This window comes from Dacryopinax primogenitus, assembly GCF_000292625.1.
Source record: "Dacryopinax primogenitus strain DJM-731 SS1 chromosome Unknown DACRYscaffold_2, whole genome shotgun sequence".
Classification (NCBI taxonomy): Eukaryota; Fungi; Basidiomycota; class Dacrymycetes; order Dacrymycetales; family Dacrymycetaceae; genus Dacryopinax; species Dacryopinax primogenitus.
The window spans coordinates 829252-844844 of NW_024467199.1; the positions used below are offsets into that span (position 1 = coordinate 829252).

At 53.8% G+C, this 15593-nt stretch overlaps 8 protein-coding genes across 8 annotated transcripts in view; 4 read left to right on the top strand and 4 right to left on the bottom strand.

The window, feature by feature from the left end:
• Positions 1-55: 55 nt before the first annotated feature.
• DACRYDRAFT_46518 (uncharacterized protein) lies at positions 56-527 on the top strand (the record flags this gene model as incomplete). The annotated part of the gene is made up of 4 exons (XM_040774711.1): positions 56-112; positions 160-221; positions 278-307; positions 380-527. Coding segments are annotated over 4 exons (297 nt in total), but the record flags the coding sequence as incomplete, so codon positions are not given.
• Positions 528-2226: 1699 nt separating this feature from the next.
• On the top strand, positions 2227-3960 carry DACRYDRAFT_46425 (uncharacterized protein; the record flags this gene model as incomplete). Its single annotated transcript, XM_040774702.1, has 5 exons — positions 2227-2345; positions 2394-2620; positions 2674-2741; positions 2817-3319; positions 3366-3960. The coding sequence occupies 5 exons, from the start codon at positions 2227-2229 to the stop codon at positions 3958-3960; spliced, it is 1512 nt and encodes a 503-aa protein (XP_040632352.1).
• A 433-nt stretch (positions 3961-4393) lies between these two features.
• DACRYDRAFT_113570 (uncharacterized protein) lies at positions 4394-5135 on the bottom strand (the record flags this gene model as incomplete). The annotated part of the gene is made up of 2 exons (XM_040769657.1): positions 4780-5135; positions 4394-4727 (listed from the first exon to the last, which is right to left on the bottom strand). Exons 1-2 carry the CDS (start codon positions 4863-4865, stop codon positions 4394-4396), a joined length of 420 nt encoding a protein of 139 aa, XP_040632353.1. The 5' UTR covers positions 4866-5135.
• Positions 5136-7025: 1890 nt separating this feature from the next.
• Positions 7026-8415, bottom strand: DACRYDRAFT_103947 (uncharacterized protein; the record flags this gene model as incomplete). The annotated part of the gene is made up of 4 exons (XM_040767848.1): positions 7026-7260; positions 7314-7448; positions 7501-7591; positions 7641-8415. 4 exons carry the CDS (start codon positions 8413-8415, stop codon positions 7026-7028), a joined length of 1236 nt encoding a protein of 411 aa, XP_040632354.1.
• Positions 8416-8757: 342 nt separating this feature from the next.
• On the top strand, positions 8758-10677 carry DACRYDRAFT_19948 (uncharacterized protein). Its single transcript, XM_040771732.1, has 3 exons — positions 8758-9366; positions 9417-9629; positions 9684-10677. The coding sequence occupies exons 1-3, from the start codon at positions 8820-8822 to the stop codon at positions 10601-10603; spliced, it is 1680 nt and encodes a 559-aa protein (XP_040632355.1). The 5' UTR covers positions 8758-8819; the 3' UTR covers positions 10604-10677.
• A 308-nt stretch (positions 10678-10985) lies between these two features.
• DACRYDRAFT_46241 (heat shock cognate 70) lies at positions 10986-12932 on the top strand (the record flags this gene model as incomplete). Its single annotated transcript, XM_040774690.1, has 1 exon — positions 10986-12932. One exon carries the CDS (start codon positions 10986-10988, stop codon positions 12930-12932), a length of 1947 nt encoding a protein of 648 aa, XP_040632356.1.
• Positions 12933-13170: 238 nt separating this feature from the next.
• DACRYDRAFT_86516 (peptidyl-prolyl cis-trans isomerase) lies at positions 13171-13854 on the bottom strand (the record flags this gene model as incomplete). Its single annotated transcript, XM_040776777.1, has 5 exons — positions 13171-13254; positions 13317-13474; positions 13529-13548; positions 13735-13757; positions 13813-13854. 5 exons carry the CDS (start codon positions 13852-13854, stop codon positions 13171-13173), a joined length of 327 nt encoding a protein of 108 aa, XP_040632357.1.
• A 445-nt stretch (positions 13855-14299) lies between these two features.
• DACRYDRAFT_74687 (uncharacterized protein) overlaps positions 14300-15593 on the bottom strand; it is a gene marked incomplete at its 5' end in the record, with an annotated part of 2743 nt that continues 1449 nt past the window's right edge. Inside the window, 5 exons of the mRNA XM_040776080.1 lie at positions 14300-14470; positions 14532-14679; positions 14734-14952; positions 15025-15054; positions 15111-15172. Coding sequence (XP_040632358.1) covers positions 14865-14952; positions 15025-15054; positions 15111-15172 — 180 coding nt within the window. The 3' untranslated portion in view covers positions 14300-14470; positions 14532-14679; positions 14734-14864. The remainder of the gene's footprint in view (positions 14471-14531; positions 14680-14733; positions 14953-15024; positions 15055-15110; positions 15173-15593) is intronic.

The window sequence follows — 15593 nt, forward strand, 5'->3', positions numbered from 1 at the left end:
GAGACCGTTCCTCTGGGGAAGCCTCGTGACCGGCGTCTTTGGCTATCTGCTCTGCGTCGCAGGCCTGCTAAGCATCAAAGTGACATCGCCCATAACACACATGTTTAGCTCGGTATGCTTGACATCCTCCCCAGGAAACCCCGGCTAACCCTAGAAAAGGCTGTGCGCTCCGTCCTCCAGGTACTGCTAGGCATCTGGATCTTTGGCGATATTTTGACCGTGTGAGCCGCGCCTGTCCATACGTCCCACCCTGTCACATACTCATATCGCGTGACAGCAACCGTCTGCTCTCGATCGGCACCATCCTGTGCGTTCCCCTGTTGTCTCAGGGCGTTCATAGCCCAGGACCCTCGCTGACGTCGACCCGGTTTTAACACAGGCTTGGCACGATGTACTATACGTGGATCAAGAGCCAGGAGATGGCCAAGCCTAGGCAGGCCAAAAAGCCGACGGATGAGGAGAAAGGAGAGGTTCAGGTGATGCTGGAGGAACAGGAGGAAAAACAGGCGGATGAGGAGAAAAGGTAAACGTGACATTGGACACTGGCTTTGGCACTTTAAGATAGACGTGCAAGGACTTGACATGCTCGGGCTGTGCCTTCTAGGGTAGTACGGATAGCAACCCGATAGGGGTGCAAGACTAGTGCCGATAGGTGGGACCTCCGTGAGAATGAATTCTGACGATGGCAACATATTATTTCCAAAGCGGAAAACTGGTGGAGTACCAAGCATTCATGCCACATGCCATGCATGCTTTCAATACCAGGCCTCAGGACATTACGATTCCCAAACAGAGCTCTGTGGACTGAAAGGGCCGAACGACACGGAACTGGGCACACTGGAATGCAAAGTCCATTCTGGATGAGAGTCAAACAGTAACAAAGCAAGAGTACGACGTGACCGCCGACCCCACCGGTATGTACGGCGCGTGTCACGAGCCGGCGGCAAGAAGTTCCTCCGCGTGGGTGTCCGATGTTGCACGGCTCGGCGCTCTTGGGCGCTCTTCAGTACCCCATGCATAACATGCTATCGATGGTTAATATTGGCACTGAATGACTAGGTACGCTTCTCAAAATAGGACGACGACTTACAAATGATCGGCAGCAGCGGCACCGATAGCGTCGGCTTACTCAGTGAGAAGGCGCAATCGTACTCAATTGGGACTGTATGCGTGCAGCTTGCTTAACCTATCAAGTCGGGATCGAGTTTCGCAACCGACAGGTGACCCTGCGACAACTGTTACTTCCATTCGCACTGCACTGGCACCATCTGCCTGCTTGGAATGCATGTTCGTCTTGTGGAATCGGCAGCCTACCAGAATGGGTTGGCACCGGGATGGAATGGGTCGTGGCAGCCCGTGCTTGGCTGAGCTGGCACCACCTACCCTCACTTTCGCCCCCTCCGACCGAACGGACCTCGGCTTCAATCCGTCTCATGGCCTCATGCTCCAATTTCATCGAACCGGCGGAAGGCTAGCACTACTGTTATTGTTGTCTTCTTCCCGTTTGGTCATCTGTGGATCTGTCTGAGCCGCATCCCCCGTGACAGCCGAGAATCTGGGCTTTCTGCGCCTGACGTGCTGGGCGCTGATGGTGTCTTTTCGTTCAGTAAGGGTAGAACAGGACGGCCCGTTCCCTTGTCGGTCTCGTCCGGGATGGGAGGGTCCTCTTCTCTGCCTACCCTGTACCAACCCCAAGGCCGCAAGAACTCATACCGTGGATGTCGGGCTGTGCTGAACATTCGGCCAGTCTAACGGGTTGGACTGTGCGATATAGTCATGCGAGTGACTTGATCACATCCTGTCTCTTTTCTATCGAGTCGCCCATTTCGTGGTTCCCGCTCTCTATCAGTCTCCGATTACCGCTGTTTGGGAAGGAAACTCTCAACATCAGGGCGAGCGAAGAGTGGCCAACCGGACGGACCCGTACAACAAAGTTCACCTCATCCTCGGTGGAATCATAAAGACCTCCCTGCTCGGTCTATCCTCAGCGTTCGGTCCAGCTTCTTATCGTGCACAAGTCATACCACGGATTTCTCAAAGAACATTGTTGGTTCAGAAAACACACCCAAGATGATTGACGTCGCACTCGCCAACGCCCACGGCAAGCAAGGGCATCTCCCGTCGCCGCCTTACACTACTCCCCACTCTCGGACGAACAGCATGGACTGTGCTCTTGCTACCGAGCCTGCTGTGCAAACGATGGACAAGCACCATGAATTGAAGACGATGTTGCCGACTCCGCCGCAGACGCCGACTCGGCTCCCGGGGACGGTCTGGCAACGGAAATTGGGGGATACAGAGCTGAGCTACTTCCTTCCGAGTAGGACGGAGGGAGTGAACGATATGTGTGTTTCTTTATCACCATTGTTGTGTTGCGTGCTAAGGAAGCTCAGGTATCTGTGTATCGATTTCACTGCACCGCGAGACTTGGTGACCGACGAACGCGTGCTTGCCATCTGGGCGATACTCAGGACTAAACATCCCCTGCTCGCCGCCGAGGTGTGTATGCAAGAGGGCGAATACGACAGCGCGTCTTTCCGCTATGTTGCAGCTCAGGATGCGCATGAGGAACTAGCGCGCGCGAGGGAGAATCTGAGAATCAGTGTGCAGACGAAGGAAGGTGAGCGATCCGTTTGAGGTCATCCAGGATGGTGCTTGCTAACGCATCCCAAGAGGTGATCCTCGACTACTTGAACGGACCAAGGCTTTTGTCAAAGGAACAACCTGCCTATCTACTCTTCGTGCGCGACCCAGAGAGTTTCCCTCCCATAACATCAAGAGTTCTGCCAACTCCCGATGCCTCTCCTCGTCCCGAGGGGCAGCGCGATTTGGAACAAGCCGAGTTCCACTTTTGTCTGTGCACCACGCATTATCTAGGAGATGGGATGGCGCTGCACAAGACTGCCAACGAGTTCTTTTCCTTGCTCGGCGAGGGGATGTGCGATGCAGAGCTGTTCAAGCTCTTGGATCATGAGTGGACTGAGCGGTACAGCACAACAGAGGATCATAGAGACAGCCCAATCCCCCAACCGCTCGAGGAAAAGTTACCCCCTCTCCCTGCTCAGTCCTTCGCACGCTACGCTGCACGTGTGGATTACGAAAACTTGCAGCGGAAGACGATCGGTGGACATGTCATGCCCCGGAAGAAGCACGGACCAAGGAGGACGACCGTTCCGACTGTCCCGTTCTCAGCTGAAGAGACAGGTCGTGCGCTCAAGAAGTGCAAAAAGAACGGAGTGACAATCAGCCACGCAATATTCGCCTTGTGCAATATGGTTTGGCTTGGCATCAAACCGGCGGGTGGAGAAGACCTTCCCACGTACGTACCATTGTTGTTGACGGCGATTGGTATTGACTGCCTTTAGTATGATGTATGCTGCTGCGAACCTTCGCTCGTACTTCTCCTCCATCGAGGAGTCACACTTCTATCTCGCCGTCACATATTTCAACATCATGCTTCCCTCTTTCATTCCACGCGACTTGACGCCAACTCAGACTCTATGGCTCCGCTCACAAAGCGTGAAACGGCAGATGAATGCGGTTGTGGGAAGCAAGATGTACGTCAGCCGAGCAAGGATCACAGCTTCTCAGCGAGCCTCACAGGCGAAGACGTGGGCTGCGGAAGATGATGCACGAGACGCCGGAGAGTCGCTACCTCCTTCCCCACCTCCGACTAGGCCCGCACATGCCCCGCCAAAGGTACCCAGTAATGCCCTGATAGGATTGTCGATGCTCGGCAATCTTGATGCGATATACGCGCACAAAGCCTTCCCAGATTTGCAACTGCATGGTCTCACCACAGGCTCCCGTCAACGCGGAGGGGCGATGCTTCTCTTTGCGTACACGTTTGCTGGGAAGCTCTGGCTCAGCTTGGGATATGACGAGAATGGGTTCGAGCGGGTGATCGTGCAGAAATTCTGGCAAGGACTTCTGGACAGTGTAAGAGAAAACCTACTTTGACTGTAACGGGAAAAACGCGAGCAGGGGATGTTGTGTAAACGGACTACAAAATGTTTCTCCAAATTGGGACTTTTGTCTGAGTATCTGGACTTTTCCCCGTGTATCCGGAATGAATGATACTGTAGTTCATGAAAGTGTTAATCAATAACGTATCAATGAATATCGTGCGGTTACACATCCAGAGATCATATTCCGGTCTTACTTGCATGCGGAGCACAGGAATGCACTTGGTCTTTGTTGAAACAACCGGTTAACGGTGGTTTGTTGGCACCCAAAGACAGCGTGCATTATAGTAGGTAAGTTGAATTACATTCTACATGGGGGATAGGATACTATGTATACAAGCAATCAATGATGATACAGGGTAGAGTAGCGAGGATTCAGCGGCGCACCGGTGACAATCGTCGACGCAACACTTGACGACACAAGATCTCTACAAGAACATGATGAAGAGTACACTAACAACACCGAGGAAGCTGCTTGATCTCGCCAGGATGGTCTCCGCGCTGGACTGCTGCTGGGGTGTAGACGCGGCGGCGAACGGCGAAGTTGGTAAAGCAGTTGGTGGACTTGTAGTGTCTGGACCATCTGATTCAAACGCATGTGTTGTGCGCGTTGTGGGAAAGATAGTCTCGTATATGGTCGTCGTGCTGAACGTCGTCGGGTCATACGTGTATGACTCCGAAACAACGTACATCGTGGTGGCGCGAATGCTGTAGGAGGTACTCGTTGAGGGCGATGTGGAGAACGAGGTTGAATCGGATTGGCTACGACGTCGTAAGTAAGAAAGCGCTCTTCAGAAATGTGAAAGGTGCGGACTCAGATGTGTAATCGACCCTCGCAGCGCACGCTAGGGTCAACGCAAGAAAGAAAGCAAGTCCACGGCGCAGACAAAGGACAACCATCTTGATTCGAGCGGTGTTGGCGGCGGGACAGGGGGCAGAGTCGTCGGATGTGACAGAAGTCGTTCACATCTATTTCTCCCGGTGTTATAAGCCACAAAATGCAAGGAATCTGGCTGGGAAGCCAGCTATCCCGGTGCAATGGATACCGCCAACATCGCGAACAGTGAACGAGGCTGATTGTCATTCCTGCTCCCTCCGAGTTGCAATCCCAAGCCACACCAGGCCGGTAATGGCCCTTGCTTCTGACCATTTGGAAACTCCATATACGCGGGAAGTAGGTGTATCCCCAGTCGTCGATACGTAAAGGATCGGTTTGAGGCAAAGATACGAGGTCGGGATGTGTGGTCGGGATGCGTGGTCGGGAGCAAAGCTCATTGAGTTGCCTCAGAAGCGCCCAAAAGCTGGAGCGCCCACGAACCCTGACCACAATGCTAGCTCACTTTAGCCCCACATCCAAGCCTAAAGACGATTGATTCTCTCGATTAACACGTACCAGGGGTTATGTCCAAACAGCCGCTCCACAACCAAGCAAGCCCTTAGAGGTACCGATGCTTCGGAGGCAGTGCGTCTTCATCTGTTCGAATTTGTACATCCCGACCAGAAAGTGGGGGTACGTCTGCCAGCAAAAGACGCCGATAGCCAGCATTCACGGTTTCCGAGTGCAACTCACCGATGTCTGGAAGGACACAGGGTCTGTACCCCTTGTGCCTCGATGGCCCCATCTATGGAACCTGGGTTTGGAGACCAATACGGAAAGGACAGACGTCTCGCCAATTCGGTTCGGTTCTCGAGTATCAGGTGGATCCTATTGATCAGAAGGTCACTAGAAGAAAACTCTGCCTTGAGCCGAGGAAGGCAGCATCAGCTCGCTTGCGGACGCAGTCGAATACAGCCTTCGGTTTGGTGTACAATGTCAATTTCACAGATATGCATACGTACAACACGAGTACTCGAGAAGATCGATTTGCGTATTCGGGATCATAGCAGACAACAGAGGATGACACCAAGCAGGCCAAACAGGCCCATACTTCCAACCTCGAGGGGCAGCGCACCCGAGCTTGCGCTCGCGCTCATAGTAGCACTCGATGTAGTGTTAGTGCCGGACGCTGAGGTGACGGATGAGGAGGAAGACAGGGTGGAGACGCTCGACCCGCTCGAGGAGGGGGACGTACTCGAGCTTCCGTTGGGAGAACCAGCGGTAGGGGAGATCGGTCCGCCTGGGTTGGTGCTCAGAGGGCTGCTCCCGGGGGATGTCATAGGCCCGACCGGACTGACCGGGATCCGGATGCTCTCGGTCGACGTCGTTCTCCCCACGCTCGAGCTGCCCCTGTTCCATAGAACACATTAGTCACTAAGACCAAAAGCGGGGAGTAAGACGGCGCACGGGAAAGGCGAAAACGTGAGGGGGGGTTGTGGCCGTAACGGGGAGATTGTGCCTGTTGCTGTCTCCGTCGACCCACCTTGTGCTAGGACAAGCACGGTGAGGTAAGCCATGAGGACGAGGGCAGGGAGGCGTGAGGCGAACATGGCCGACCAGGATGTGGAGTCGAACTTCCAATGACGGTAATAGGATTGTGTGTGATGAATGATGGCTGCGATGAGCAAGTTGCCAGCGATGAGGACTGCGCTCACTACAAGAGGACCGCGCTCACTACAAGCGGATTGTGGTTGCTCGCTACCTTTGCTTGAGGGTCCGAGTGAGGGCGTAGATATATGCGCACACAAGCGATAAGTATTGATCAAGTAGGCATGTGGTGCATGTGGATCATTGGTAACGAGCACAAGACGGTGAGAAGCGGGAGAACGATGATGAATGGCGGTGAAGGTGACAGAGCAACGAGGGCACGACGTTGCGGGGACAGCGATGAAGAAGCAGAACAGAAATAGATAGAAATAACGTCTTTGTATCCACTACAAATATCACATATACTCCAATATCATCACAGAAATCTTACACCTTCAGCAGGCATAATCCTCAGGCACAACGCTGAGTACAACAATTTAATCTTCGACTGATTAATTTCATCGTGGGTAGAACGGCGGATAGAAAGGGAACGGGTGAGGGCGAGGGTACGGGTGGTAAGGGTAGGCAACAGCGGAGAACGGTACAGCAGGTGGATGAACAGCCTGGAGACCTGGTTTTCCCCGCTGTGCCTGGCGTTAGCTAGCAACAGCGGTAACGATTGCTGCTGCCTTGGCCTTCGACGACTTCCTCCTCTTAGGGGAGGTCATCAGCTCCGTGCCATTATGCGGGCTTGCGTGGGAGGAGGCCACGTCCTGTGAATTGCGGCGAGGTGTGGATGAACTGGGATCGGCCGCAGGGGGTGGAGCAACAGCATATACAGGGGTGTAGGACGGAGTCGTGGTGCCATCTGAGGGGGCAGGGGTATACGTGCTAAGCCAGTTGTTAGTATACGACCAGTTGTGTAGATATGCAGATAGACTTACGCATAGGTTGTTCCAAAGAATGGGTAGGGATACGGAACGGCAGCAGGAGGTGCAGCACCGACGGGCGCGGGAGTGCCGTCTGGCTGAACCGCCTGGACCGCCTGGGGAATATAGTAGGAGTACGTTGGCTGCATCCTACCATCTGGATTCAGCATGGTCGCAATTTAAACCAGCTAATCCAGCGTACCCAGTGGCGTAATATGTAACTCCTCCGGGAACGACGTTGGCTTCGGGAGTGGAAACAGTGTGGGAACCTGTTGGATATCCCGCCTCGTGCACTGCGTTTGCGTCAGTGACAGAGAACACGCAGAAAGGACTGCAGCTGACTCTTCTGATCTCTCTTCTTGTACGGCCCCCGCTTGACACCCTTCTTCCTCTCCTTCCTCTGGCTGTCCTGACATTGGTTACCAATGCCGTACTTGACACAGCGCACACACGGTCGACAGTCATCGCACTTCTTGCACGCTCGTTGGCAGTTCGTGCAGGCATTCTTGACTTGGTTGCGCTTGTTCTTCTGGTCGTTCGTGGGCTGGGACGGGATGGCAGGTGGGATGTAGTGCGGCATCGCAGGGTACATGGGTACAATCGGCGGACCACCTGGTATCGCATTGCCGTAGAAAGGTATAGTGGGAACCGCAGCGTAACTGTATGTGGGAGCGACCATCGGAGGCATCGCAGTGGTGGATGGTGGTCCAGGAGGGTTGTGAACGACGACGTTCATCCCGTCCAGGGATGTCCCACTCGCGTGTCGGGAATGTCCAGATGAGGTTCCTTCGTCCTGGCTACTTTCTTCCTGACCATCTTGTGCACCAACACCCTGATTGACGAAATAGAAAGATGGTTGTTGAGGCTGAGCGACGCCCGGAGAGAATGGAACGTATGTGGTGTTATGAACGCTGGCTATCGGTGACGGTGTTGAGGCAGGTAATTGTTGAGGTTGATGTTGCACTACAGGTGAAGGTATATTTGCGTTGCCGTTGTTCGAGGAGCGGGAATGATTACGGTTATGACCGGCGCTCAAAGGGGACGATGCGGGGTTGGGTGGCGCACGAGAGGCTTTAGACGGGGTTTGAACTGAGCGTGAAGGAGAAGCGTCCGCCATTGCCGGCATATTCGGCTCTTGTTGTCGTACTCCGTTTCTTCCTATGAATGTGTACATTTCTCTGGGCTCGACAACGTCCAGATTATTGATGGTCGATGTTGTCTACGGGGTGCTCAACGACGTCGACGACGAGCACGGAGAGGGGCCTCGAGAGGGGACGTCGGAGTCAAAACTATTTGAAGCGGCATTCAAACCGTGTGACGGGACCTTTATAACTGGTTGACTGCCCCCCTCTCTTCGGGGTCTTTTGCTTCAACTAAGGCACACGTGCGCACTGATGAACATACGATAACGTATATATTTACCGATATCAATAGCGGAATATTGTTAAGAAATTGATGTGTTTGGTCAACGGGGATTTACTGTTGATGGCGGTGTGAACAATCTAAGAGTCGGAGAATGGAATGCATAAAGAGATCACAAAACGAACTCACAACTCGGCCGGCTTGACCGGGAGCAGAAGAGATTTGAGTGTATGGGCCAAAGGGACGCGCTCATATGCGCCCACAGCGACGATGCTCCCCATCGCTCGAATATCCTCTCGACCGGCATGCTCACGGGCAGTATACTTGCAAAGGCGAACTCCGGTGATACGTCGCACCTTCCTGGGCTGGCTCAAATCGAAAACAAAAGCGGCACCGGCTCCACCAAAACCCCTCCTTGAGCAGGATGATCTTTTCCACCCCTTCACAACATCCCCCATCCCTTCAATACGGGACAGAGCCAAGGTGATCAAATCGATGGCGCCATGCCCGGTATGCTTGGAAATCAATGGTCAGAACAAGACAGTTACCTACGATTGTCTCGACTGCGGCTGGCCGACACATTGCTCGGAGGAGCATCATGCCCAGGACTTAGACCATGCCAAGTACTGCGGGCGGCTGAGGGAGGTGAACGAAGACGAGCATGATCTTCGGAGTGGAAGGCAGATGTGGGAGTTTGAACTGCCAGGTGCGTATGCCAATGAATGCTCCCATCAGTAGTGATTTACCGTATACCAGGCGAGCAAAGCTACGAAGAGGCAATTTCATTCGCCAATTGGGATTTGCTCTGGTATACGAGAGGCTTCCCCTCGATAGATACAGACCGGTCAAGACGACATCTGAGCAAGTTGCTTACATATCCTATGACAATCGCTGGCATCCTACACCAATACAGTGGGTTCACAACACGGAACCAGCGTTTAACACCGGAAGGAGCTCGATCGATGGCCGGTTCGTCCCATCTCTCTCTTCAATCTGATCTCTTACTCAATGTAATTTGCATAGCTCTCCGTTCCGTCCTGTTTTCGGATGCGGCCATCTCTTCGCGAGAAAATCCTCTGGCGTTGCAGGACACGGTCCGGGTATTTATGGTCGGTGCACGTGCCGAGTCGTCCCTACCACCCCACGTATGGGAGGAGCTCAACCATTGTTTCCCAAACGTCAACATTCACTTGCATTTCATCGGTCCTCAAGCGGCTCTCCCAGCTGCGCCTTCTTCCGACTCATCAAAGCCAACTGATGCTACGACGACAGCCGAACAAGCTAAGTCAGCAGAACCTGCCCCTGTCGAAACCAAAACTGCGGCGTCGACTCCAGTGCCCACCGAACACCCTGCGGCGGAGTCAGGAGCAGAGGGAGAATCGTCCCCATTAGCCATCTGGATGCCCGCCACTCCCGTGATCTCCAAGCCTGGTATGCGGAGCCGTGATGAGCTCGCTAAATGGGGCGTACCATCTTACACCGATCCGAGGAACAAACATATGACGCTCACATCTATCCGATCCCGGTACGAGGAGATGCATGAACAGTTTGGGCCGTTCGACCCGTACACAGACGTGTTCTTCTTCTTCTGCCCCGGCTTTGGTTTCCCGTCGCCGACTCATCCCGAGCTGCTGCAAATCGAGTCTCCAGACGAATGGGCTGGTGTGCTGCAAGAGCTGCTCCCGACCAAATGCGCCATTTTTGTGACGGGATTCTCGCCCACTGATGTCGAGCGTGACGTGAAGAGCCTGGACGGCGTGGCTGGAGTGGAGGGTGAGTTTGACTGGATTCTGACACCGGGAAACAATCCCTTCGGCAGCGAGAAATGGGATGTGGCGGATTTTGATCCCCGGGTTATGATTCGGCCCAATTGGGGAGTGTGGGGCATCCGTGGGAAACAGAGGGAGATCCAGCGCAGGCATGTTGAGGAATTCGCAGGGTAAAACGGTGGCGGTCAGTTCATGAGCATGTAGCATTTTCAAAGTAGTTTTGACCACCACTCCTCGCATTGCAAGACTAACAATAATGACAATCTGGTTTCTACAATGAACTGGTATGACCGAGAGAGAACCCGAGAAGAGTAGACGCGCGTAGACAATGCTGCAAAGGTCTGGTTGAAGATGGAAGCTGCTAGCATTCCTAAAAAGGGAAATAGTCCCGTGAGTCCAGGTCAAAGCGTCCTTCGATGCCATTCTCGAACAAATATTGCTTCCGTCTTCAAAGGCGTTTAAAAGGGCTGGCGCACTCCGCAATCAAACGGCACTTCTCACTTTTCTTCCCCCCAACTTCACCTCTACCGTATACCACCACTTTCAAACTTCAATCATGACTTCAAAAGCCATCGGCATTGACCTCGGTACAACTTACTCCTGCGTAGGAGTATGGCAAAACGACCGGGTCGAAATCATCGCCAACGACCAGGGCAACCGCACCACCCCTTCCTATGTCTCGTTCTCTGACACTGAGCGTCTCATCGGAGATGCCGCCAAGAACCAGGTCGCGATGAACCCCCACAACACTGTCTTCGATGCTAAGCGTCTCATTGGTCGCAAGTTCGACGATGCTGAGGTGCAGGCCGATCTTAAGCACTTCCCGTTCAAGGTCATCAGCGTGGGCGGGAAGCCTATCGTACAGGTCGAGTTCCGTGGCGAGACGAAGACTTTCTCCCCCGAGGAAATCTCCTCCATGGTTCTCCTGAAGATGAAGGAGACCGCGGAATCTTACCTCGGCCAGACCATCACCAACGCCGTCGTCACTGTTCCTGCTTACTTCAACGACTCGCAGCGTCAAGCCACCAAGGATGCTGGTGTCATCTCGGGCTTGAACGTGCTCCGTATCATCAACGAGCCCACCGCTGCTGCTATCGCCTACGGTCTCGACAAGAAGACCCAGGGTGAACGTAACGTGCTCATTTTCGATCTCGGCGGAGGAACTTTCGATGTGTCCTTGTTGACGATTGAGGAGGGTATCTTCGAAGTGAAGGCCACCGCCGGTGACACCCATCTTGGTGGTGAAGATTTTGATAACCGCCTGGTGAACCACTTTGTCCAAGAGTTCAAGCGCAAGTACAAGAAGGATCTGTCCTCAAACGCCCGTTCCCTCCGTCGTCTCCGTACCGCTTGCGAGCGTGCGAAGCGTACTCTGTCTTCCGCCGCTCAAACCTCCATCGAAATCGACTCACTGTTCGAGGGTATCGACTTCTACACCTCCATCACCCGCGCCCGTTTCGAGGAGCTTTGCCAGGATCTCTTCCGTTCCACTCTTGAGCCGGTCGAGAAGGTGTTGCGTGACTCGAAGATCGACAAGGCCAATGTGCACGAAATCGTGCTCGTTGGTGGCTCCACCCGCATTCCTCGTATTATCAAGCTTGTGTCTGACTTCTTCAACGGCAAGGAGCCCAACAAGAGCATCAACCCCGATGAGGCCGTTGCCTATGGTGCCGCCGTCCAAGCCGCTATCCTGTCCGGTGACACTTCGGAGAAGACTCAAGATCTTCTGCTTCTCGATGTTTCCCCTCTCTCCCTCGGTATCGAAACTGCTGGTGGTGTCATGACCCCTCTGATTAAGAGGAACACGACCGTGCCCACCAAAAAGTCCGAGATCTTCTCCACGTACGCCGACAACCAGCCCGGTGTGCTCATTCAGGTCTACGAGGGTGAGCGTGCACGCACGAAGGACAACAACTTGCTGGGCAAGTTCGAGCTGTCGGGCATTCCTCCTGCACCCCGTGGTGTTCCCCAAATTGAAGTCACCTTCGATATCGATGCCAACGGTATCCTTAACGTCTCTGCCTCCGACAAGACGACCGGCAAGTCGAACCGCATCACCATCACGAACGACAAGGGCCGTCTCTCGAAGGAGGAGATCGAGCGCATGGTTGCGGATGCTGAGAAGTACAAGGCGGAGGATGAGGCTGCCGCCTTGCGCATCAGCGCCAAGAACGGCCTCGAGTCGTACGCATACAACCTGCGCAACTCGCTGACAGACGACAAGCTTGCCAGCAAGTTCGACGCTGGGGACAAGGCGAAGTTGCAGGAGGCGGTCGACGAGTGCATCAAGTGGCTCGACGCTTCCCAGGAGGGCTCCAAAGAGGAGTACGAGGAGAGGCAGAAGGACCTCGAGACCATCGCCAACCCCATCATGCAGAGGTTATATGCCCAAGCCGGTGGTGCACCAGGAGGCGCACCCGGCGGCTTCCCTGGCGCCGGCGCCGGCCCAGGAGGTGCACCCGGTGGGTTCGCCGATGAGCCGAGCGTCGAGGAGGTGGACTAAACGCAATGTAATGACTGTGGGCACATGTGTAGCTTAGTTTACTTTCATTCTTTTTCATGATTAGATCGGAATGCAATGAATGCCGAACCAATATTAGGCGTGAATGGGTGTAATATCTGAAAATGTGATCTTGCACATGAGTCTGTTAAACAAAGGCACCAGTTGATTCTTCCTTCTGTACTACTACATGTTCTTTAATGCGTTCTACAACAATCCCCTTAGCCACGTCCTACAGTCTTCAGTTGATCTTGAGCAGTTCGACCTCAAACTTGAGGGTCGCATTCGCGGGAATCACAGGGGGGAAACCGCGGCTGCCATACGCCTTGTCGAACCCCATCAGTATCTCTAGAATTACTCTAAGCCCAGGCAGGAGAGATTACTCACATAGTCAGGCGTGGCCGTCAGGACCGCCTTCTGGCCAATCGACAGCTGGGGCACGCCCTCATCCCAGCCTTTGATGACCTTCCCGACGCCAATCTGGGTGACAAACGGTTTGCCGCGGTCGCGGGACGAATCGAATTTCGAGCCGTCGAGGAGAGTGCCTGTGTGCAAATGGTGAACTGGTGTGAAAAGGGTTGATTGTGCAGAGGACGTACCAACGTAGTGGATCGTCACACTAGCAAATCGGGGATAGTAAGCATCGGTTAATGGATTTGGCAAGATGAGTTAGCGCTCACGTCTACTGGGCAGTTAGCAACAGAAAGTTGAACGAACATTTGGCCCACATACATCTAGTCATAGGGGATGCGCAAACAGAACGAGTGGTCAGTCATCTCCGACATCAGCAAGCCGCCTTGCATGCTTACCCCCTTTCTTCGGGAAGTTCTACGTTGCGCAATCAGCATGATCGATCCGAGGTCGATAATCGACATGTGCATACCACGCCATCACCAGAAGAGAGTGTTTCAATAGTAACGCCCATGGGTACGGGAAAGTGGAAGCAAAAGTAATGGCGTATGAGGAGAGCGGGAAGAAAGTGCAGCTGGTGGGACACGCTCGATGGACTTGGTATTTAAGCTGCGGAATAAGGGATGAGGTAAAGCCGACCAGCCGGGGTCTCAGCATGGTCGCTATTGTTGGATTCTCAATGGTACGCGGATGAATTCGCGCTGGCATCTCTCACTTGCTCCTTCAGGAGACCCATTACAGACTCCACCAAGATCGTCTTATGGATCCCAGGGCCCCCTCCAAAAATACCATGGGTCTGAAGCATCAATCACATGCAACAGATTAGAAAGTGTTCTGCTAGTTCGGGTAGGAGACCTTGCCAACTTACTGCGAACACCCCAGGATGACTGACTGCTCGTGATCGCACAACTCGCAGCCAAGCAAGGATGAGGTAATATGGCATGTATCTGGTTGTATTTGATGTGTGCGATGTTTCTCGTTCTTTCGCCCCTACAGGGGCCTAATTAATGTGGATTGAGTATGCTTATGCAATGCGACTCTATTGTTCAGTTGATCTTGAGCAATTCTATCTCGAACTTGAGGCTAGTATTCTTCGGGATGAGAGGGGGCAGTCCAGCAGCACCGTAGGTCTTCTCTCCATCAGTATTCTGACTAGAAATAGAGAGCGTCGCCGCAAGTGTGCTTACGTACTCAGGCGTGCAGGAATCGCCTTTTCACCGAGTGAGAGCAAGGGTATTCCCTCGTCCCAGCCTCCGATAACACGTCCCACCACGATCTGGACGGCGAATGGCTCGCCGCGGTCGCCAGATGAATCGATGACTGCCGTCATGGAGGAAACCTGCGGGGGAAGAGAGGTGAGCGAACAACAGGAATGGAAGGACAGAGGACATACCTCGTACTATCCTGGACGGATCGGACATGTCAATTCCTTACAAGTCTATCTAGAGGGTGTACGATCCAGTGTTCGATGTCACGTTTACCTTTTCTCCTCATCCGCCTGTTTTTCTTCCTGTTCCTCGAGCATCATCCTTTCTCATCCGTCGGCTCCTTGTCCTGCCTAGGCTTGGCCATCTCCTGGCTCTTGATCCACGTATAGTACATCGTGCCAAGCCTGTGTTAAAACCGGGTCGACGTCAGCGAGGGTCCTGGGCTATGAACGCCCTGAGACAACAGGGGAACGCACAGGATGGTGCCGATCGAGAGCAGACGGTTGCTGTCACGCGATATGAGTATGTGACAGGGTGGGACGTATGGACAGGCGCGGCTCACACGGTCAAAATATCGCCAAAGATCCAGATGCCTAGCAGTACCTGGAGGACGGAGCGCACAGCCTTTTCTAGGGTTAGCCGGGGTTTCCTGGGGAGGATGTCAAGCATACCGAGCTAAACATGTGTGTTATGGGCGATGTCACTTTGATGCTTAGCAGGCCTGCGACGCAGAGCAGATAGCCAAAGACGCCGGTCACGAGGCTTCCCCAGAGGAACGGTCTCCAGTCCCAAGGCTGTATCTGGCTGGTCACAAGTTCAAAGAGGCGAGACGCTTCCCCGTCGAAGACGATCACCGGGAGGAGCATGATTGCTGAGCCAAGGTTGGTCCAGTATGCGAGCTGGATGGCGCTGTTGTTCACATGCGGAAGGGAGGACTTGATCAACACTGCATGGACAGCGATGAATAGCGCGCTGAGGAAACCATAGAGCAGCGAGAGCCCGGAAGGTATTGCGTGGACTGGCAAAGTACGAGAGGGTACGATTC